The following is a 25,013-nucleotide window of genomic DNA, read 5'->3' as shown; positions in this document are numbered from 1 at the left end:
CCTGGAATAACCCTTTAATTTATGCTATGGAGTTTGATTGAATATTTTACCTCTTTGGGACTGGGTTCACATGGGACGGATTTGCTGACGAAATTCCACGCGGAATGTCTGTGCAGCAAATCCACCCACGGCTCCTAATCCCGAGATTAGCAAGCCATGTGGACGGGATTTTGCAAAAATCTCATCCCACGGGGCGGCCAATCTGTCACCGTAGAGCCGGGCTGAACCAGCGATGCAGCGTGGAATTGAAAGTTGCAGCATGTCAATTCTTTTTTTTTTTTTTTAACGTTGCTGCCTTACTCCTCTCTATGGGGAGAGAAAGCCGCAACGGAATGCCAGCGGCCGAAGTGCTCCAAAACCCGCTGGGAGATGCCGCGAGATTTGAAGCTGCGGCTCTCCCATGAAAATCTCATGGCTTTTCAGTGCAACGAGATTTCTGCGGGATTTTCATCCCATGGGAACCCAGCCTAAATGAGGGAGTGAAATCTGCAGCAAGTCCACATGTAACACGTGCAGATTTTGCTGTGGCTTTTGCCATTTGAGCTAGTTCCCACTTCCTTACATCTTTTCTTGGAGGATGTATAAACTTGGTTATCAACCCTTTATTATGTACTCAAACAAACGGATACCAGGTCAAATGGAGCCTAATGTTTGGCCCTTTTGGGCTTAAGTGAAAAGATTCGCTGTGGGATATGTTTGAAACAATTTGGGGGTATTCAAATGTAATCCCCAGATGCAAAACTCAGTGGAGAGCTAATACGCTAGGTGAACCAATCTTTTACTGTCATCCTTAGGTGAACAGTCCAAAAACTTCTGCCACCCTGACTGGTTATGCTTGTATGTTACTAACATAAACCTACAAAACCCCATGTAACTATCAGCAATGTAATCTGGAATCTGTGAGTGTTCTGCTGTCACTGGTATAAGTAAATAGATATAGTACAAGGTACAGAGTGACGCCCCTATGAAGTAGCATGCCAACAGGTTATAGCAGCACATCTGATAACATACAGACCAGACAATGGAAATACTAGAAGATGGATGTTACTGGAAGAGATATCAGGTTTTGTTTCTGGGAAATAATTCTGAAACGTTTGTATAAGAAACTTAAGATGTTTGTAAACTTCTACTCATCATCTATTCTGTGCCACATAAAACACCCTGGAATAAACCCAACAAAGATACAATATATAGGGTGCGCACAAAACAGTCTTTGATTTTGATTTTATAAATATTTGAAATCAAGGACTATTTTTGTTTTCACCCTTGTACATTGCTGGTTCTTCATACCACTAGTATAAATGCATAACTATTCTGGTATTCTACAAGATTAGGAGGTCAAAGAGTGCCATGGTATACTTAGTACACCAGTGCAGGGAATACACAAGATGGCAAAGGCTTAGAAAATTGATTATAAAGACGGAGCATTGTATAGTATAACTAAAGAAAAACTCCAGTAAGAACACAATAGGACACAATTATCAAAAAAATGCACCACAAAAAGTAACATGCTATTATTAATTGTACCATACTCTTTTATACAGCTTCTTTTAAATGTCGTAATACATCTGTATGCAGTGAGCTCCGGAGCTCCCCCTAGTGGCTTTTGCAGGCAGAATGTTATTGTTTAATGTGAAACACCATCCTCCTGGACCAAAGTTCCATTTTAGAACCCTCCAATACATTGAAGAGGATAAAAATGAAAATGCATGCTTGTCTAAGGAGGTGCTAAGACCTCTTCTGTTCAATAACTTTCTAAGCCCCTGCACATCTGCTCCAACTGTGTTGAAGACTTATATCAGGGACACCACAGCCTATGGAGGCAGTTTCATAGTTAAAAATTGGTATAAGAAGGTTGACAAGCACAATATATTACATTGCTATACAAACTGATTGTGAAATGTCATATTTATCAAACATTTAAGTATACTAGCAATATTGGTCTGAGGCTACACTGGCAATTTCATTACATTTGCTGGCAAAAATACGTTATGTCCAATCTGGATGCAAAACACCTCTGCTGGATTGGATGTAAATTATTGTCCTAAAAGGATGGATATACACACAATAGACTAACACAGAACACAAAAAAATCTAACCCTAACCTACTAATGCGATGAGACTCTACCTAAAGGCAAAGCACTCGCCCTGCTAAGGGCGACCCTACTTCAGGACTTGGGACAACACTGACTCTCCATAGTTAGAAACAGGGATAATGTTTGCTGCAATAAATTAATCATATATACAGTATATATGTTTAACAACATGCAATGAACTAGAATGAAATACTAATGCAGTAGTGGCAATTAGTCAGGCTATAGATGTAACAACACCCCAAATATCCAAAACACCAAACAAAGTTATGTTACAGTGGAACAGGAAAGAAGCCACCAACTAGACCAGAAACACCTTCAGACTAGACCGATGCCCTATGAGAGGAGGAGCCAGAATGAATGTACACAGACTAATGCCAATGCTGAAATGACAGTGAACACATGTTGGCATGAGGATGCAGTGGGCCGGGGCTGATGTAGTGACTTCACCCCAGTCCCAATCCTTAGTCGCAACACTGTGACAAAATATTGGAGCATGCAGACACCACAGTGAAACCTTGATTAACCCAATTGTAAGTCAATTTGTTTCGGAGTGTAAGAACAATCCTCAAGGCCAAGGTGAATGGCCAGTTGTTTTCATTTAGACATTCTTATGAGAAACAGAGAAAGGGAAAAATACAGATGTCTATGAAAACATGCTCCAGGATTGTCATTTCATGGGGAATACGGTACAAGTACTCACCAAAGGTGGTTTCACATCTGTGTTGGAACCTCTAATCGGAGGTTCCATCGCGGATCTGGCACAAAATACTGGAACGCGAGACAGCTGAGCTGAAAGCTAATAAACCCCATTGTAGTCGATGGGCTCCGTTAGGCACTGTTCAGTTTCACCCTAAGATGAAACCGTTCAGCCACAGGGATTCCCCTTTCCTGCTCCCTGAACGGAGCAGGAAAGTAGAACTCCGAGGGTAGATGTGAAACCACCCAAAAACAGACATGTCAGGAGAGCTGTTGGGACCTCTAAAATAAAATGACAAGAAGAAAATCAATTTTAAAGGGTGTCAAAATATATTTCTATGACAGCATTGATGAACCCAGCCACGCACGTCTAATTATTGCTTTCTTCAATCTACATGTTTTATAATTCCTGGACATATTTCATCCACCTTGTGTTGCACCATCTCCAGGAGGAGCAACCCATGTTTCAAGACCATGAATTTGTAGTTGTGCTACTATCCCGCAGGCCACATCTTCAGAATCGGTTATTTCTTGAGACGTTCAAGAATGTAGGAGGTAGTGTGGGCAGGCCTTATATTGCATATACATTCATATAACCCATGAAGTATTTCAGCTGAAGGCAGAATACATGTATACTTCATTGCAGCCTGAGATTAATCGAGCGGTAATAATAGTAAGACGGACTAATTGCCACCTTTCTATTCAGTCACCTCGGTCGTGATTTTAGATAAAAGTGCATTCAATCAGTTTGCTTCTCATTTATATCACTTATTTTGTCTTTGTGTAAATTATTCACCTTGACAACAGGATACACACAAATGGGAACCCATCACCAGTACATATGCGCTCAGGGTAATCCAAATGATTCCGTTGCAGATAGGCAACCTTGCATGTGGCACACTTCCCTTCAGTCATGATTTCTGTGTAAGGGCAACAGAGGGCAGGAAACTTGACCTGTGAATTCTCTTGACTTAGCTGAATAGCCATACGGGAACTCTGAGAGGAGGGGAAGTACAGTATGTAGCATCTTATTTTATTGGTTATTGATTGGCAATCTGAAAAGGAGAGTTTAGTAGGCAGAATTACATTCTGTAGTTCAGCACTGATAGAGCAAAAACTATTTTATTGATTGTTCTAGTTGTAGTATAACTTCTCCACTCTTCTAAATGCAGCCAATAATGTTCGCTGTCGAGGATCTCATAATGGTTGTAAGTCTGCGCTCTTGTGACTATTTCTTTATCTCATATGCTTTCATCTCTCGCCTAGATTACTGGAGCATTCTTCTATATGGCCTCCCATATGCAACACTCTAGCGCCCCTCTGGTCAACCCTCAATTTTGCTGCCTGGCTAATCCACCATTTCACCTGTTACTCTTCTGCCAATTCCTTTACTAGCCACCCACTTCCCAGCGAATTGAGTTCAAAATACTATCAATGGCACACAAGGACATCCATAACATCACCTAATATCCTCCCTGGCACCTCTCCACATGTAATCATAGAATGCAGGACTTACTAAATCATCCTAGACAATCTCTTGTCCTTACAAGTCCTCCTCCTTTTTTGTTCTCGTCTCGTCATCTCCAAGTGTGTCCCCGCACCCCAGTACTCTAGAGCTCAGTTTTCCAAAAGATCACCCCTTTGCCCACCATTGAAAACTACAAAACTGACCTGAAAACCCAACTCTTCGGAAAAGTCTACAACCTACAATAACCTGCTACCATCATATTCCAAGATCCTTCTATCCTCATCTATTGTTTCTTTTCCCCCTTCCATTATAGATTGTAAGCCCTTGTGGTCAGGCTCCTCCATGTGTACCAGTCTGTCACTCATTTTAGTATATGTTTATTCATGTTATTTCTCATGGTATATACTGATGCCCTTCCTATACATACAGAAGCCTGGACTTAATGACACTTAAAAAAACCCAAAAAAAACCTATAATTGAGAGTGACCACTGTTGTACACAGGACATTACTGTCATATGCAACTGTTGACTTGAGCGTGTGAGGCCTCCATAATGCGGTTGGTTGGTCACTGCAACTTCATGTACTTTACATACAGAGGCAAAAAAAAATTTCTACAGATCAGTGGTTCCCGAGCAGAGGGTAGGTGATGCTAACTTAAGGTTAGGGGGGTTATTTTGAGCTAAAAGCAACCACATATTAATAGTAGACGGCAATGGGTGAAGGCTTATCCAGGCTTTAGTTTTGGAGTACAGCAGTATGGCATTTTTCATGTAAGACTGAGTTCTTGCAAGTACAATGGATGCTGCATAGACGTGCTTCCTCCTTAAAGGTTCTTAGCTATGATGCGGTTGTTTGTTTTGTACAAGACCCGTATGGAAATGTCTGTCTTTTCTGCTCTTTTGTATGACTCCAACTTTATGCTAGACTTCAAATCATGGCTTGCTCCATCGAAGGCCATATGCATGGAGCTGTTGTCCTGTAGGAGCGTGACTGTCAGGTGAGAATGGCGCCATATATATGGCACCTGACAGAGCAGGTACCGTGACATGCAGATTCCTGTATGTGCAATGTGTGAAAAGAATATGGATTGTATCAGCTATATTGGTATTTAACTTGCTTTTAGGTCAGGCCATGTTCCAAACATTTTTTTTCCCCTTTGGTCGTTGTTCCAATGCGTCAGAAATAAAACTTGTAAAGGTAACTTTGCAATTGGTCATAATTATAAACCCTGTAGTCGGACTATTGCCTTCCATTTGTCTGCTACTTTATTCCAACCTACCAAATGTGTCTTATTAAATAGTAGATGAGAGATGGAAAGGAGTATGATTGAAGGATCAGCCTATACAGTGTTTGAGACAAATAGGTCTGCATAGGAGCTGTAGACACAATACGGTAGGAGATTTTAAGCAAAGTTGCTTCATTTTAGATCCAACGGCACACCAAAAAGTTGGCTGTGATGGTGGACCTTCCCTTTACCATATTTCTCTAAGCTACCCATGACATACTGAAGACAACCTACAGTCAGCCCATAACACAAAAAAAAAGTACGGAATCTGTTTCCGCATAAACAGGCCACCATGAGAGCGACTGGTTTACATCCGTTAAGCAGATTTTCTTCTATCTCCATCAGTGCTACAGAAGAATTGTTCCCTGGGCCTTGAGCAGTAATAATATTTGTTCGTTCATGGTCTTTTGCCTTGATTAACATATTCATGTCTGCACAGGGGATCTGCCATCGCGAAGATTGTCGGGGAGAATGCGGCTCGGCTCCCTCAGTTTGATAATGTGGTGAACATGTGGGTATTTGAGGAACTCATATCGGGGAAGAAACTAACTGAGATAATCAACAACGAACACGAGAATGTGAAATATCTCCCTGGGCACAAGCTTCCAGCCAACATAGTAAGTGCGCATTTCATTGTCTTTTAGCTTTATCCTAGAATTACTCCTCTATGACTCCAGCGTGGTCTGTTTTCCACTTATTAAAAAGACTGTAGCTTTTGTTCTCTAATTCTTTTTCTCCAGCCCTGGGAATAATGTGCTCTCTTGTATAAAGTCATGTCTTTACCTGATGGCTGTTTACACAATGCGATGACCGATTCGTAATAATTCCATAAAGATTTCTTTCTATAACTGAGAAGTGGAAGGATATACTACAGTATGTTCTACTTTTTTTTTTTTTTAACCTTTTTATATATTTCATATTCGATATTTTGTTCATTTAGTGCACACAAAGCGTAAATGGTGCGGAATATTTGCGGGGAAAACCTACAGCATTTCTGTGTCAAGAACAAAGTCAACATCCGGTGTGGATTTTGACTCAAAATCGGCTGTGGATCCGCAGCTGATTTAGGCCTTCTACGCCTCACAATCAGCAGCCCCTCGCTGATTTTCACAGAGCCGCCATCACCCAGCAACCGCTATTAAGCACTGGTCAGGTGATGCGCCCACTTCCACATCACCTAATTGGGGGCCGCGACACTTAGAAGTGGTTGCCAGGTGAGGGATGTAAGGGTTGCTGATTGCGAGGTGAGAGGAGCGGCCGGGCGAAGTCAACTGCAGATCCATAGCTGATTTTGACTCTTTTTGTTGCAGATATTTGTACAAAATTTTCCAATGAGGATAATCCACAGCATTTCCGCTACATGTGGACTTGCCATAAAAGAGGACCTGTAATATGGTAAAGTCACATGTCTGGTTGCATAGCTCTGCAGCCACAGCCCCAATGACTCTATTGTCACTTTTCATTTTGTTTATACTTGCCTCCGTCTGCTCATACAGGCTGTCCTTAGATTCAGCTGTGAATCTGTCAAGTGGGTGGTCCCCACCACTGGCTGTCAATAGATGATGTCAGACAGATTCAGAGTTGGATCTAAGAGGAGCCTGTATGGTCAAAATGAGGCAAGTATAAAGAAAAGCGGCAATAGAGGCAACTGGGCTGTGGCTGCAGAGCTATGCAACCAGTTCTGTGACTTTTACCACATTACAGGTCCACATTCACAGAATAGAGGAAAACTTTCTGATCGTTGTGGTCCTACTGCTGGGACCCACACTGATGCTGAGAATGGGGTTCCTGAAGGTCCCTGCTTGAATGGAGTGGCAGTTGTTTCTGGTCCAATCACTTTAATGTGAGTATTGGAGATGGCTGAATATAATAGAGGAGATTACAGTTTATTAGAGATGAGCGAGCATACTCTTCCCACACAAGAAGGCATGTTATGATCAGTCTTTACATTTCAAGAGAGTCTAAGAGATTATCAAAAGCAACAAGACCATGTTATTGCTCACTAATGCAGCACGGCCTTTACCCTGCATACATAAAACCTACTTGTCAATAGGAATGCAATGTTCTGCTTCATTTGCTCCGATGTACTACAGACAGAGAGAATAAGTGCATGAATGAATGAATGATAGATCCACGAGTGTTCAGTCATTTGTCGCTGGTGACCTCTTATGAGTCGGTGCTAAACGAAGGTGCTGCTTGTTGCGTCCGATAATGTACATTTTGATCAGGGGCTATGTGAAATATAATTTATTGTATTGGAAAAAAAATGCTCCCTTGTAACAAACCAGTTGACTACTGAGAGGAGTTTACTAGAAGTAGAACAATTATGAGGATAGGTCCTCAATGTTATACCTGCGGAGAAACCATCTTTACACAGTAGTTGTGTACTCGGATCATATTCATGTTAAGGGTGAACATCCTACATGAAGTTTCACAGCGTCTGGGAACCTCCGTTCTCAGTAATTAATACTCGGATTGTAAGTAAAGTCTGAAATCTTTGACACTTCCCTTGATTGACTATTTTTACTCCAAAAATGTCAAGCAAAGGGCCTTATTTGCCACAAGATAAGCAGTAGATTAGAAATATTTCAGGACCATAAGGTTCTGTATTCTGATACTGTTTTTAGGTCCTATTGATCAGGTGGAGCATCCTGCACTCCAGTTATATTAAAACTTCTGTTAGCCACGTTCATAGAATCCTAGAATAGTAGAGTTGGAAGGAACCTCCAGGGTCATCTGGTCCAACCCCCTGACTAGTGCAGGATTCACTAAATCACCCCAGACAGATATTTGTACAACCTTTGTTTGAACACTTCCATTGAAGGAGAACACACCACCTTCGGTGGTAACCTGTTCCGCTTATTGATCACCCTCACTGTCTAATATATAATCTGTGTCTCCTCCCTTTCAGTTTCATACCATTGCTTCTAGTCTTTCCTTGTGCAAATGAAGCTGATCCCTCTGCACTGTGACAGCCCTTCAGATATTTGTAGACAGCTATTAAGTCTCCTCTCAGCCTTCTTTTTTGCAAGCTAAACATTAGCAGATCCTATAACCGTTCCTCATAGTACATGATTTCCACACCGCTCACCATCTTGAAAACTCATCTTTGAACTTGCCCCAGTTTGTCTGTCTTTTTTTAAAGGGGGGGGTGCCCAGAACTGGACACAGTATTCCAGATGAGGTCTGACTAAGGAAGAGTAGAGGGGGATAATTACCTCACGTGATCTGAACTCTATGCTTCTCTTAATACATCCCAGAATTGTGTTTGCCTTTTTGGCTGCTGCATCACACTGTTGACTCATGCTCAGTCTATGATCTATTAGTATACCCTTTTTGGCTGCTGCATCACACTGTTGACTCATGCTCAGTCTATGATCTATTAGTATACCCAAGTCTTTTTCACATGTGCTGCTTAGCCCAATTACTCCCATTCTGTATGTGCTTTTTTTTCATTTTTCTTGCCCAAATGTAGGACTTTGCATTTCTCCTTGTTAAATACCATTCTCTTAGTCGCCGCCCACTGTTCAATCTTTTCTAGATCTTTTTGAACACTCTCGCTCTCTTCTCTAGTGTTAGCTATCCCACCTAGCTTTGTGTCATCAGCAAATTTGATCTGTTTCCCATCAATTCCCTTCCCCAGATCATTTATAAAAATGTTGAACAACACTGGGCCTACGACAGAGCCTTGTGGTACCCCACTTGATACATTCTTCCACTTGGATGTGCAGCCATTTTTGACTACTCTGAGTACGATCACTCAGCCAGTTGTGAATCCACCTAACAGTTGCCTTGTCAATCCCATATTTGGTCATTTGTTCAATAAGTATGGTATGAGATACTTTGTCAAATGCTTAACTAAAGTCAAGATATACTATATCCACCGCATTTCCTTGATCAACCAAGTCATTGATTCTGTCATAGAAGGAAATTAGATCTGTCTGGCATGACTTGTTCATTACAAACCCATGATAGCGCTGGTTAATTACTCCATTTTTATCCAAGTACTTGCATACATGCTGTTTAATAATTTGTTCAAAGATCTTTCCCGGTATAGAGTCAGGCTCACAGGCGTTGTCTTATCAGTGCTTTCCGTTGTAGGTTGCTATCTCCCCAGTCACTGTTGTGCAGGTTTGGGCGTGTAACATCAGTTAATTTGTGACTGCAGTGCAGAATAATGGCTGACCACTTGTGATATGCATGAAAGAACAGCAGCGTGCAGTCATTCATTTTTTATTTTTTTTTTGTGATCTGAGGGATTGTCTGGTACATATATTTATTAAAGACGTTGTGCACAGTATGGAGAAAGTGATTTGTCATGAAAGTGTGTATTAATGGAAGGATAAGTTCAAGGAAGGTTGCACAAGTGTCAGCCATGAAGGAGTCGTCTCCCCATCCTGTTGACACTCCAAACACTTTCTTTTGAGGTGTTAAAGCATCCCCCCTATAGTCCTGATCTTTCCCCATCCGACTATCACCTGTTTAGTCCTCTGAAAGAAGCTCTAAGAAGATGGCTATTCACATTTGATGAAGAGGTGAAGACAGCGATCCATTCGTGGCTCGCACCTCAGCCTAAAACCTTCTTTTAATGAAGGAATACAAACGCTTGGTGACAGATTGATCAAGTGTATTGAAAAGCAGGGAGATTATATAGAAAAATGTGTTGGGACTTTTCTGAAAGTTTATTAAAATGAATTCTACAGCCAGAGTGTGGCTAATATCTGACTTAGGGCTCCTGCACACTGGCGTTTTTCTTTTCCAAAATTGCAAAGCACCAACTTGCGATGCGTTTTTAACATTAGAAAGTCCCAGGGACAATCGCATGAAAAAAAACCTCAGCAAATCCGCAGCATTAAAAAAACGCAAGTGGGTGTGAGCCCTTAGGGCTCCTTTCCACTGGCGATAGCGATATTGCTACGAGAAAATTGCAATGTTAAAATCGCACCGCAATGCTGCAAAATCGCAAGGTTTTGCGTTGCGATGCCAGAATCTGCTTTGCCATTGCACTGTATGGGCGACAGAAAAATGCAAAACGCTGAAAAAATCCCTCTGCTGCGTTTTTTTTTCTTTTTCTTTTAAATCCTAATTGCAGCTTGCCCTTAAACATCGCTAGTGGAAAGGTTGTCATAGAACAACATGTGGGGGACTTTCCTGCAAGAGTTCGCACTCTTGCATCACACTGAAAACATGCGATTACCTCGCCAGTGGAAAGGAGCCCTTACCCTCATAGAGATGAGTACAAGAAAAATAAATCATTACCAGTGCTAGTTCGACATTATGGAACACTGCACATTCATATCGCAAACAAAGCCCATGTACGTGAACTATAAAGGCTGTAGACAGATCTTACAGAAACAAATTACATTCGGCGTGCTAAAGAAAACAAAACGCAAACCAACGTCTTGTAATAAGTACACGTGAAATTAGGTTGTACGTCGGTGGGATAATGAACCTAACTAAATGTATTTTAATATATTTATTAATGGCCTGGTAGAAGGATTGCACAGTAAAATATCAATATTTGCACGACACAAAACTATGTAAAGTAACACAAGAGGACGCAAGGCAGTTGCAAATGGGTTTTGATAAGTTGGGGGCTTGGGCAGAAAAGTGGCAAATAAGGCTTAACACTGTAAGGTTATGCACATGGGCAGAGGAAACATGCCTGAGGACGTGGTGATGGTGAATTCAATAACAGATTTTAAGAGGGGTCTGGATGACTTTCTTGAGTGATACAATATTACATGTTCTAGTCGCTAACCACTTCAGAAGGGTCGGTGATCCAGGGATTATTCCAATTGCCAGATGGAGTCAGGAAGGAATTGTTTTCCTTTTAATGAAGAAAATTAGCTTCTACCTCATTTGGTTTTTGTTTGCCTTCCTCTGGATCAACATTGGGCTGAATAGGCTGAAAAAAAGACATCTGTCCATCCAGTTGAGTCTACCATGCTATATCTGTGGACAATGGCCTACTGGATAACAGAACAAAACACACTGGTGCTACAAAACCATAAGAGATGGAGCCATGGAAGGGTAGATTTATGTTACCAATGTATCCATCCAGTCCTCAGTCTAGCATATAGGGATACAATGCCTTTTTTATGTTACTTTTACACAATTCACCTAACAGAAGAGACCTTGAAAAGAATTCTAGATTACAGCCGATATCACGCATAGTGTTAAGTTGTATCTCCTAGCCTCCCCAAATGTTGTATAAAGACCATAGTGAAATATGAAAATGTCTACATACACTGTGGATTTTTGTTTCTGATGTTTTCTGCTTGGGCTTCATTATAGAAAAATTTCATGTACAAAATACAAAAATGGCACCATAAAATCTTGGCATCTTCTTTATATGCATATTAAAATGCGGAAAGTGTGCATTAAGCTAAAGGCACACAGCCATATTTTCAGGCTGTGTGCTGTTTTTTTGTACCATTCCATGGACCGCATATGGCCCCTAAGAGGCTGTACACATGAGTAATAACATTTTTTTTTTTTTTCCTTAACCCATACGGACCGATGGTTTGTGTTTAGAAAAACGCATGGCTTGTCCTATTTTTCTAAGTAGGGGATTCAATGTGCAGGACTCGTGTCAATCATACGGCACACACATGAGTGTCTGTGTGCTGTCCAATGCGAGTTGCGCCTGAGTCTTTCAGGCACAGCCTGCAGTTTCGGCCGTGGACCTCTAGGGTAAAGGAGGCATAAAGATGTTTTATAAGATTTGAGGAACAAAAACAGAATACCGTACTTTTCTTGTCAATGGGCTGTGGCTGGTGTTAAATCAACCCATCAGGGCAATATATAATTTGGTATTACTATATTGTTTTTGAGACAATCTTGTAGATAAAATTCTTATCTGATGATCAAGAAAGTCTGGCACTCTAGCCATTATCTTGGCCTTATAACTGTAGTATGACGTTGATTTTCATAAGGTCAGAAGAAAACTAAGCAGATCGTCTTTCTGAATGCTCTCTACATTCTCTAGTGAGCTTTATATACTTTTCCATTACTGTTTGATAATCCAGAATACTTGATCGTCCGGCACTATTGCCGTATATGCATTCTCCTATAATGTACACATCTGCAGTCCTGTGTATGGACTTGTTCGGGCGGCACTATTACTGTACATGCACTCTCCTATAATGTACACATCTGCAGTCCTGTGTATGGACTTGTTCGGGCGGCACTATTGCCGTATATGCATTCTCCTATAATGTACACATCTGCAGTCCTGTGTATGGACTTGTTCGGGCGGCACTATTACTGTACATGCACTCTCCTATAATGTACACATCTGCAGTCCTGTGTATGGACTTGTTCGGGCGGCACTATTGCCATATATGCATTCTCCTATAATGTACACATCTGCAGTCCTGTGTATGGACTTGTTCGGGCGGCACTATTGCCGTATATGCATTCTCCTATAATGTACACATCTGCAGTCCTGTGTATGGACTTGTTCGGGCGGCACTATTACTGTACATGCACTCTCCTATAATGTACACATCTGCAGTCCTGTGTATGGACTTGTTCGGGCGGCCTGCTATTTTTACCCACATAGCTCTGCCTTGACTCAGCCAGAATTAAAGCCTCTTCACGGTGATTTGCTGACGGCCTGAATCATTGAAACATGCAGAAAGCGGCTCCTCCGATACGATTGTGTTGGGGAGGCAGGATGGAAAATAACAGCACATTGCACGAAATCTGGTTGGCATCATCATATGCTGCACGCTAATGGGAATTTATTTGGTTTGGCTCTTGTCTGTTGTATTGACTGTAGACAAAGGAAGCTTTCAGTTTTCCTGTATATACACATCCGCCTAGCAGGTGGATAAACTACACATTTATGATGCATGTCCTGCTCTTTCGTTACTCAATCTAAATTTGCATCCGCATTCTTAAAGGGGTTGTAAAAGGTTTTTTGTTTTTTTATTGTATTTTTGTGCCCCCTGCTCAAAACTATGCTTGATTAATATGCTTACCATAGCATTGTAGCACTATTTTTGTGTTCTAGTGCCACAACGACTGACCTGTGCCATCACTGGGTCGCCTGGACAGGTGATATCCCATAAACATGTCAAGGGGGTTCTAATGTAGAAGCCTCAATCTGTTTACAGGACTTCACTGATGACCTGCCATGTTGGACCTCCTATTGGCTGCAGCGATCATATGGGTAAATGACCACGTGACTGCTACAAAGTGTAAACAAAACACAAGAGGACTGCAGAGGCAGTGGGGAGCAGCATGTTAGCGGAGGAGGGGGAGGTTTTTTTTTTTTTGTTTTTTTTAAAAATCTATTAATATTTTATGATATATTAGAAAATCCCTGTAATGAAACAAACAGAAGTCATGACTCTTTTCAAATTTACTATCATGATCCTTTAATTCCATCAGCAGTTTTATGTCAAAACTCCATTTAGACTACACTCTGCCATGGCCAGTAGTTTGCTGAAAGCTTTACAGTATCTGCCATGGTATCCTACAGGGTGCTTCAAAAAGAATGGGGCAAAAGTAAGGCTGCCTGCAGACGGCCGGGTCGGATCCAGTGGAATTTCTGCCAGTGTGCAGGGGGCCTAAGGCTGATTTCGTAATACAAGAATTCACATGCAACAGACAAAATGACATGAAAAGGTAGAACTCTTCAAGTTTTTACTGCAACTTAGGGCACCACTGGTGACAATAGGCAACTTAAAACAATGTATTTCCACTGCAGTGGAATAGATATCAGAGGATGTGTCGGGAAGTGTCTCGCCAGAACTTTACTACCGACTTGACATCTGCCATGTCACCAATGACGCCCACATCGCACATCTGTAAGGTGCAGTAAAAATTTGTATAGTTCTTCTATCTCTTCATGTCCTTCTGGCTGTTATGTCAGTAGGAATAAATCAGCTGCACTTTAGTGTTATTCTTTTTGAATTGCCGTGTACAGATTAACAGTTTTATAGATTCCATCAATGGCTTCCGTTTTAGATCGTTGCAAAGCAGACCCATCAAGCATTTGGAAGCCTTGGTGCAGGTGTGAACAAAGCCATAGTCTTGTAGGTTGTTAGAAGACAGTCTCTGCAGCTCCGTACTATGGAATTGTAGGCATGCTACATGCCACCGTATTGTGCTCACAGGATTTGACAGAGAGAAAATCCATATACTGTCATATAAAATCTGAGGCATATAGAGGTACAGTAGCTCCTTACAACTCAAGTTGCATGGAGCTCCTATAACGAATATTCTAGGCAGACTTAGGGCTTTTGTCCATAACTGTCTATGTGAGGGACTTGCTTCCAACTACAGTTTACAAATCGCATCTAGGTAGGTTGCATCTGGTTATAAATTTCCAGTGCAGCGGTGGCCATCCATGTAATGCATGAGCACGCAGGGATTGTCAGAGCGGTATCTGGTTTATCTCCCCATATCACATACAGTATGTTCAGAAGACAACACCCAACTGCCTTTCAGATCCTGCAATGGCCTCCCACATTTACAGAAGCTGTTTATAAGCTGAATGACCATAAATCACTTGGTGTAACAAATGCACAGCATTGTACATAGGTGATTCCGATTGGTTTCATTTACTGTATGAATTGGAAAGCCAAATGCAAGGATCTATATAGTTGGAGCGCCTAAGGTACAGGACTTTTTTGTGGTGCTGTCACAGAAATTCCTACATTAGAAATAAGAGGCCAAACGAGTCACTTGCATACTATAATCCTTCCTGAAGCCCCTTGTTTTGATCCTGATTTTCCAGTTCCCAACTAAAATGCACTAAATGTAACAATAGAATCTGCTTAAATGGAACCATAATGGTGCTTAAAGGTAAGGGAACGGGGAGTCCGGGGAGCGGCGTTTCCTACTTACTAGGTGCCCCATTCCTGTGTCCCCATGAAGTTAGGGTGTGCAAACAGTGTGACTCTTTTCAGACGGCTCTGAACGTGTGCTCTTCTATAGAGATGAATGGGAGAGCGCATCCCCAGGGCCGTCTGAAAAGAGTCACACTATGTGCGCATGCCAACATCACAGACACCGTACACAAATGGGGCGCCCCGCTCAGGTCGGGACTCATTGAATTTGTGACCAGGTGCGTTATCTTATTTGAAGTATTACTGACCATTCCCAGAGTATTACCACATTGTCAGCAGCACATTATTGTCTAGAATGTCAAGTTACACCTCCGTGTTCATGGTTATTGCCACTACTACCAATGGACTGAGACCATGTCACGTAAAACATCCCCAGAGCATAACAGAACCTCCACTGTACTTAACTGTTGGCACAACACACTCGGGCACAAAATGTTCCCCAGACATCTTCCACACCCAGGTACGTCCATCTGATTTGAAGATGGAATAGCATAATTCGTCACTCCATCCAACTGTCCAATGACTACGTTCCCTCAACCGTCCAATGACTACACTCCTCGAACCATTGTGGACTGGCTAATGCATTGGGCTTCACCATGGACAACTTGTGTACAGTAGCATAAGTCGTCATATATCCAATCACATACAGTTCCCATCACAATGTATGGCTGACACCGCCAACGGTCTCCATCTTATGTGGCATGCTGATAAGACACAATCCAGTCTACTGATTGGCTGTGTCCAAATACTTTTGGTAGGATAGTGTAAGTTCTTCAGAACTACATCATCCCAGCTAGTAAATGAATTGTCCAATCTTGATGTAAGTCACATTTGTAAAACTGGGCTGAAAGCGGCCCACCATGTCATTCCATATAGCCTGCGTTGAGGTTCAGACGCAGAAGGGTCGGTTCTACACTTTCCTCGGAGAATGCAGCCAGAGGGGGCAGCTCCAGCACATGGAGCAGGTGCCATCTTGGATTCTGAGCTCCGGCACGCACTTTGACACTGCTCTGTTCAGCAACTCGCCAGTGGTGGCACAGCTCTGACAGCCCTCCCCAGGCACCCTAGACACCCTCCAAGGTAGGGTCATTAAAGAGGTGGAAGGGAAGAAACAACATTTATAGTGTATAGAGCTTCATAACCATCCTAATGAGGATGTACGTTTTGGGCTCATTCACACGGGCAGATGCAGTTTCAGTCTGTGAAATACGCAGCGATCTTGTTGACTGAAAATATGCTCATTCACTGCGTATTTGGACCTTTGTGTGTGTGTGTGTGTGTGTGTGTGTGTGTGTGTGTGTGTGTGTGTGTGTGTGTGTGTGTGTGTGTTTTTTTTTTTGTTTGTTTTTTTTTCATATGCACAAAAAAGAAAAGTGCAGAAGATCCCATAGATATATCTGCAGTGAATACGAATGCATCGTGCATATTTATGCAATCCCGTTGACTTTAAAGGGCAATTTTAGTCCGTAGGAAGGCTGCAACGTTTTTCACACGCATTAAAATGCACGCATGATAAACACTTGTCTGAATTCTCCAATGCAGATCAATGGGAATTAAGCTGTTTGTACTACACTATTCATTATACGTGCGTTAACAAAAACACATAATATGGAGTGCAAATGCACCCGTGTGAATGATATGTGGGGGGTCTCTATGGCTATGATCCGGATGGGATGACCTATGACATCACTTGCTTTGGTGGGAAAACCATTAAAGCGTACCTGTTGCTTTACATGACTTTTCACACTAAGCTGTTGTGTGTCTATATGAGGAGTAGCATGATTTCTGCCCATTATGACTTTTCACCAGCTTTCCCTCTGCCGACTGTATCTGTAATTTCTGCAAGGTTTATGGAAAGTACTGTGCCTGTTATTTAAGTGCTATTTATATAAGCCTGGATAACCCTTTATGTCTTGTGCCTATTGTATACATGTAGCACATATTTCTCATCTATGTTTTTCATTCACTAGGTGGCAGTGCCGGACCTGCTAGAAGCCGCAAAGGGGGCAGATATACTAATTTTTGTCGTCCCTCATCAGTTTATTGGTAAATTATGCGAACAGCTCAAAACTGAAGTAAAGAAAGAAGCCATTGGAGTGTCGCTAATAAAGGTGTGAGTGATTATCATTGTTCTCATGTTTGCTCAAACCCTATCTAGGATTAGCTGGCATTCTAGCAGCATAGTTACATATTTATGGCTGCCCCATTTGTGAGAATATGTACACTTCCATTTCTTTCCTATTAGCCTCAGATAATGGTCTTAAAGGGGTTGTCTCGCGCTGAAACATTTAGTTTTTTTTTTCAATAGGCCCCCCCCCCCCGTTCGGCGCGAGACAAACCCAAAGGATGGGTTAAAAAAAAAATATATATATATTACTTACCCGAATCCCCGCTCTGGGATGACTTCTGTCTTCCTTCTCCAAGATGGCCGCCGGGATCTTCACCCACGATGCACCGCGGGTCTTCTCCCATGGTGCATCGTGGGCTCTGTGCGGTCCATTGCCGATTCCAGCCTCCTGATTGGCTGGAATCGGCACACCTGACGGGGCGGAGCTACGATGACGACGCGGGACCAGCTCTCCGGCACGAGCGGCCCCATTCACCAGGCAGAAGACCGGACTGCGCAAGCGCGTCTAAAAACGCCAGAAGACAGCGAATTTAGATGCATCCATGGCGATGGGGACGCTAGCAACGGAGCAGGTAAGTGAATAACTTCTGTATGGCTCATAATTAATGCACGATGTACATTACAAAGTGCATTAATATGGCCATACAGAAGTGTATAACTCCACTTGCTGCCGCGAGACAACCCCTTTAAGGCCCTTTTATACGGAAGGATTACACTGCAACAAATGTAAAAAAAAAGTTTCATAACAAAGTAATTGATATGTTTCTGGAACATTAAAACCCGCTGATTCCGCTGGTAAGACTGAATAATAGCGGCACGTCTCCTTTTAAAGTTTCGGACCATTTCCTTTATGTAAGATAACAGTTTGAACGCGCCGTAATGTTACTATTTAACAGTTTTTGATGGAAAATGGCTCTTGAATCTTGACTTCCTCCTGTAAGAAACATTACTTTCCCTCTGTAAGAACCAACAAACGTCGCCCATCCTATTCGGATTGTACTTCCCTTTGTAACGTTCTTCAATGACTGAGATGCCTTGTGTGCGTAATACAGTGAATAGAACCCATTGATTTCAATAGGTTCGTTCACATGAGCGGATGTTTTTGCACGATGTACAATCGCATGAGAAAAAAAAACACAGCATGACCTTGTTGGGGCGTATTACACACTGCAATAAGCCATTGAAGTGCATGGGTGGGCACAAATATGCAGGAAACCTGCCTATTTGCACACCATTTCAATAAGCCTTTCTATGTTTTTTTTTTTTTTTTCATGCGCAAATATGCATTGTATTTGTGAACCTTAAAACATGTCAAAGCAGGCAAAAAATGCATCCGTAAGTGATTTTTTTTTTTTTTTGTTATGCAAATACATATCGCATTTGCATAACTGAAATGAGACCCAATAGTGATCCCTACAGTGGCCTCAGTGGTAAGAGTGACCCCTACAGTGGCCTTAGTAAGTGACCCCCCCCCCCCTTATAGTGGTCACAGTAGTAAGTGACCCACATAAAGGCAACAGTAGTAATAGTGACCCCCCCCCCCCATAGAGTCTACAGTAGTAAATGTCCACTATATTGACCTGAGTAGTAATAGTGACCACCATAGTAGTCCCAAGGATCCTGCCCAGCTAGAGGCCAATAGCCACCATTGGATCAGGAATAGGTAATCTGGCATCATGAGGCACAGGTTTTACTGCAAAAGGTATATCTGGATACAGAATTTTATCTTTCTGCTTACCGGAGAAACCTTTGGTATTTGTCATGCAGTAACAGTCAGTAAGGTGGTCTCTTTGTTCTCGCCATTCCAACGGTATGGCGAATGGCGTTCTACTCTTGCCTTTCAGCCACTGTGTGAGATGAGGGCTACATCACACAGAGAGGAGTGTTACATCACACACAGATGATGTGCGGTTCCCACTTCTTATCTTGGTCACAAAGCTTTATTCCGAAATACTTGTGATAGGCCCACTTTACCAAGGATGTTATTTTCCACCGCTGTGTCTTTGTTGTAAACGGTCTGCAGACATAGCAAAAATTGTCTGGGTTTGTACAGACCTCCGCGCCGCTCAGCCATATTGTTATTACATTTTGAAAAATAGTCCTAGCCTAACCAATGACCTGTAAAAACAGTTTATAAATTTACAATTTCCTTCTGGATGATCCTGCTGTTTCCGCCAGGTGGAAACATACCCTATATGTTACATAAACCTACCCTTTGAGTGTTCAGTCAGTGCGCGATGTGTAACCATGGTTGCGACATAGTTGCGCAATCACTTTTGTTCTTTTTATTAAGCAAGGTTAATGGTGAGCCGGCTGGATTAATTGTAGAGGCAGATTTTTAAAAAATAAGGTACAACGGCAATTGGATTACATTATTCCCCATAACTGGAAAACCTTACGTAGTAGAAAAAATGGATATCCTATTTGAATTCAGCGCGCTAAAGTTACTATGAGCCGCCTCTCTGCTTATCTGTCACAAAAAGTGTGTTGCACAATTTAATCATTCAAATGAACGAAAATGAATGATGATCGTTCAGTGTAAATGCAGTCCAAGATCAAACAATGAACGATAAACTGTTTGCATTTCGTTCATTGCTCGTTTTATGCAGGTATAAAAATTGGCATTAGGGTCTGTTGTCAGGAACCTCTGCCGGTCAGCTCTTCTCTAGGCCAATGCGCACTTATCTGATCTTATCTCTGCAAGAAGCAGACAGCTCTGTTCCTACTGCAGTGGCTAGGAATGGTACTGCAGGTCAAGCACCCACTGAAATTAATAGGAGCTTGGCCTGCAATACCAAGGCTGGCCACTGCACTGTGAACGGAGCTGTACACTTCCTGCAGAAATCGGCTTGGTGCATGAGCACACCATCTGATCTGCAAGGGTCTCTGGTGATGTACCCCCGAAAACTACTACTGATGACATAGCCTCTGGATTAGCCATGAATAGTTTAGAAGTGGACAACTTCTTTAAATACTGGTAAACTGTAGAACAGTAATTTCTAAATATTTTGTATATAGGGCATGCATTACATAAAATATATTTCTCACTGGCTTTAAAATGGCATCATCTTCTGATTTCTTTCCAGGGTGTAGATGAGGGACCTGATGGCCTTCGGTTGATATCTGACATCATTCGGGAAAGACTAGGTATCCAAATGAGTGTGCTTATGGGTGCCAACATTGCCAATGAAGTTGCTGATGGAAAATTTTGTGAGACTACAATTGGTAAGCTATTTCACCATTTCAGGGGCCTACATAGAAATCGTAGCAAACGCATATTGGGTCCAATATCAGTGCAATGCTACAGTATGTTCACCACTAGACCATTCCTGATGTAGGGGAATTCATCATTGATCACCTTGCCATGTCCTGTTGATTTCCTACAGGCTGTAAAAATCAAGAGCAAGGCAAGATTCTAAAAGAGCTGTTTCAGACTCCAAATTTCCGCATCACAGTAGTGGAAGAAGCGGATACAGTAGAAATATGTGGAGCTCTAAAGGTAGGAAAAAATGATTGTACTTGGACAAGTCCCTGCAGAACTGGTCATTACCATTTTTTTGTGTCTATAGGATGTGTCCCTTAGGTGCTTTTACATGGGTCTACAAACACTCCTATGCTTTCACACAGGAGCAAATGGTCATTCAGTGAATGAAGGCGGAGCGCATTAGAGATCTCTTCTGGCTGCTTGCCTCCATTCACTGTGAACAGGCAGTCACTCAAAGATCAGCGACTGCCTGTTTACACTGAGGGATAAGTTGATCATAAGTTGCTTACTAGTTGCTAATCCCTTCGTTTCAGTGAGCTGAAATGAAGCAACTACTGAGTGACTTTTACATAGAACAACCGCCAGTCAAAAATGTATGTATGTATTTATTTTTTAACCAATAGTCAGCCTGTATAAAAATACTTAGTGTGTGGACAAGCCCTATTTACAAGCCCTTTGAGGGTGGATTCAGACGACCGTATATCGGCTCGGTTTTCACGCCGAGCCGATATACGGTGTCCTTGTCTGCAGGGGGGAGGGGTGGGAGGATGGAAGAGCCAGGAACATGAACTAAGCTCCCGCCCCTTCCCCGCCACTATTTGCAATAGGAGGGGGTGAGATGGGGGCGGAGCTAAGTCCCAGAGCTTAGCTCCGCCCCTCCCATTGCAAATAGTGGCAAGGGGCAGGAGCTCAGTTCCTGCTCCTGGCTCTTCCATCCTCTCCCCAACCTCCCCCCCCACCACCACAGACAAGGACACCGTATATCCGCTCGGCGTAAAAAACGAGCCGATATGCGGTTGTTTGAATTCACGACTCCTTGGGAGCATATTGCACTGTAAGTTGGGCTTCTATGTGGAACACTCCTCACCATAATTAGCTAAAAGTAACAGCCGCATAGCCTTTGATGTGGATTAACTGCTGGAACTCCCATCAGAACAAAAAAAATTACCCCACAAATGGTAATTGAGTTCAATGCCTTGTTTGCAGACAAGATAGATATGAACTTGGTGGTTGATCCTTTGCCATGGCTTGATTTGTAGGGGGAAAGGTGGCATTCTATAGAAGACAACTGGCAGAATGCTATAAAAGACAACTAGCAACTATAGTGTGTGTGTGTGTGTGTGTGTGTGTGTGTGTGTGTGTGTGTGTATATGTATGTGTGTATATATATATATATATATATATATATATATATATATAATTTTTTTTTTAGATGATTTATAAGTAGTTTACTAGAAGAAGCTGCTTTCTGCAGTGTAGAGGAATGTCCAGTATTAGTATCGGGTACCCCATCATGTTTTTCCAAAAGGTTCAGCTGTAAAAAAAACTTCTAAAACTGAATAGCCCAAGCTAATGTCCGATTGTTGGTAAGCATGGTGACCATCTATGATAATGATTCTGGTCACAAACAGGGATGTTTTACTTATTATTATGCAAATGAGCACTATTGACTTTGGCTTGGTGCTCACTGCTTATCTTGTTCCTGCCAAGTTTGGAGTTTCAATAGTTCTTTATTTAGTTAATGTTTAAACAAATAGTTAATGTGACTTTATTCTCACTCAAAGCTTTCTTCTCAGTCAGAACAGCCATTTGTTTGAACCTACTTTTCAATGTTGCAATCTTATGTTTCATTGCTGGTTACCTGGCAATGAGGCGGCATAAAGCCTGAACTATAAGAGGATTATAATAGTGTAAAGAATTAAAAAATGGCTTGTGCAATACAAAGCTTGAAGGCTGTTTGTGCTTGCTAGTGTGTATGAATGTGTAAATCTGTTTGTGTGTATATATACTATATGCGCCCCTCTGAAAAGTCCTGCCTAGCTTTTTGTGTGTGTATGTGTGTAGATATACTGTATATAGATTTATACAAATACTGCAGTTGTGGTGGCCTGCACCATCAGCAGTTTTTTCTTGGCACTGTGAGGCTCACAGGACTACAATCTCCTTATGTGTTTGAGCCTAGTAGGTTGGCCCCACCTATCAAGCAGATAAGCCCTGAATGCGAATAGTCACAATATTCCTCTGAGGGACATTTCACCCAGGACACAGCGCAGATAAGGATTTTGTAGCATTTTTTTTTAAATGCAGCATGCCTTCTGTGGAATGTCTTGCGGAATTTCTAGCATTTTATTCTGCAGACTTTAATTGAGGAATTACATCTCCTGTTTGTTAGGAATTCACAACAACTATTCCACAAGACGTCCTTAATTCTGCAGCAGAAAGCTTTTTGCGTTGCAGAATTTAAAGTAAAGACGTGCAGAATTCAAGGCCCCCAGTGATAACTCATACTGCAGAAATGTCCATATGGAATAATTCTGTCTTGTCTGAAAGCTCCCCAACTTTACTGTGACTGTAAATGTTTGTGGTTGTGTTCGCTGTTTGTCTGGCGGCCTGTTAGTCTCATGCAGGCTTGATGCACATGCATAGAACTGAAAAGTGAGCAAAACCATCTTCTTCTCATCTTCTTTCACTGATAAGAATAGCAACATTTGTAATAGGTATAATATTAGAGTATGAGGACTTAAGGGCCCCTGCACAGCTGTTTGTTGGGATGGGTACAAGGAGAAATGATTACAGTGTTTCTCTGAAAAGAAGACCTACCCCTGATTTTCGGGGGGTGAGAGGGAGGGGGTGTTTTCAAACCAGCAAGCAATTCTCTGTCGGCACTAAGGACTGCACGGAAGCCTGCTGGAGACCAGCGGGAGGGACCCGGATGGCGCCTGGTAAGTGAGTATAAGACTCCCACCAAAAATAAGACCCTGTGCCTCTTTTTGGGGCAAACATTAATATGACAGGGTTATTTTCAGGGAAACATGGTAGCTGCTGAGAAAGCGAAATGCTCATTCATCAACCAATCGTATCTTCGGTGTGAGCATAGAAATGCTCGCTGGTCGGCTAACCATCTCTCCACGTAAATGGGGAGATGTGCATCTGGCAAAGAATGGCTGTAAAGGGGACTAAAGATTGTTTGTTTGTCCCCATGCAGCACATCTGCCCCAATGATCCAATACCAACCAACATGCTCATTGTTGGTAAGTGCTTGTTTGCATTATCCACCCATTTAAAAAGGACCTTTGTGCTGTTAATATGCATATGGAATTGTTGTATTACCCTTTTTAGAAGTTTTCGGTTTTTGTTTGTTCTTTTTACGTTTTTTTGCTCAGTTTCAGGATATGTCAAAAATAGAGATGAGCGAGCATACTCGCTAAGGCAAACTATTCGAGCGAGTAGTGCCTTATGCGAGTACCTGCCCGCTCGTCTCTAAAGTTTGGGGTGCCGGTGGGAGGCGGGGAAGGGGGGGGGGGGGGGGGGGGAAGAGATCTCGCATAAGGCACTACTCGCTCGAATAGTTTGCCTTAGCGAGTACACTCGCTCATCTCTAGTCAAAAGCCACTGTACTTGCCCACGTTGCCTACAACCTTGTCTCAAGGCTCTGTCTCCACTTACTTTATCCCATAGATCTCATTTACAGAGGGTGTTTCCAGCTCATGTGCATTGTGTGCATATGCTGACCCAACCGGCAGGGTGCACAGTTACAGATAGACCTTGAGGCATTCAGTGTGTCTCTTTGTACATTTGTATATAAATGCTGATCTAAGGCCGTCTTCTCATGGGCAAATTTATGCACATGTGCAAAATTTGCACGCAGAATACGCAGTGAGTAGAACCCATTGATTTACATGGGTGCTATCACATGTGCATATTTTTCGTTTGCAAAAAAAAAAACGCAGCATGCGCTATTCTCCTGCTCAGTTTCTGACAAACTCCCCATGGAAGTCAATGGGAATGCGCAAATACGCTAGGAGATGTGTGAAACACTGCATAACTGCACAGGAAAACACACATCTTGAATTTATTAGACTAATTAGGTATTCCAATGGCTGGGAGCATTGGTGCATATTTTTGGCACATGCAAAAAGTACAGTAAAATGCCCCAATAAGTGTGCAAAAAAAGCAACATTTGTTCCATGAAAACATGATTTTCATGCACG

At 42.1% G+C, this 25,013-nt stretch overlaps 1 protein-coding gene across 1 annotated transcript in view; it reads left to right on the top strand.

Annotated features, from left to right (window-relative positions):
• The window catches only part of GPD1 (glycerol-3-phosphate dehydrogenase 1), a 45,940-nt gene that overhangs the window by 5,425 nt on the left and 15,502 nt on the right, over positions 1 to 25,013 (top strand). Inside the window, exons 2-5 of the mRNA XM_066584024.1 lie at positions 5,986 to 6,163; positions 17,380 to 17,520; positions 20,624 to 20,762; positions 20,924 to 21,036. Of these exons, the coding sequence (XP_066440121.1) occupies positions 5,986 to 6,163; positions 17,380 to 17,520; positions 20,624 to 20,762; positions 20,924 to 21,036 (571 nt within the window). The remainder of the gene's footprint in view (positions 1 to 5,985; positions 6,164 to 17,379; positions 17,521 to 20,623; positions 20,763 to 20,923; positions 21,037 to 25,013) is intronic.

Source organism: Eleutherodactylus coqui, chromosome 1 (assembly GCF_035609145.1).
Source record: "Eleutherodactylus coqui strain aEleCoq1 chromosome 1, aEleCoq1.hap1, whole genome shotgun sequence".
NCBI classification, from domain to species: Eukaryota; Metazoa; Chordata; class Amphibia; order Anura; family Eleutherodactylidae; genus Eleutherodactylus; species Eleutherodactylus coqui.
This window is presented reverse-complemented; position numbering and strand designations above follow the sequence as displayed.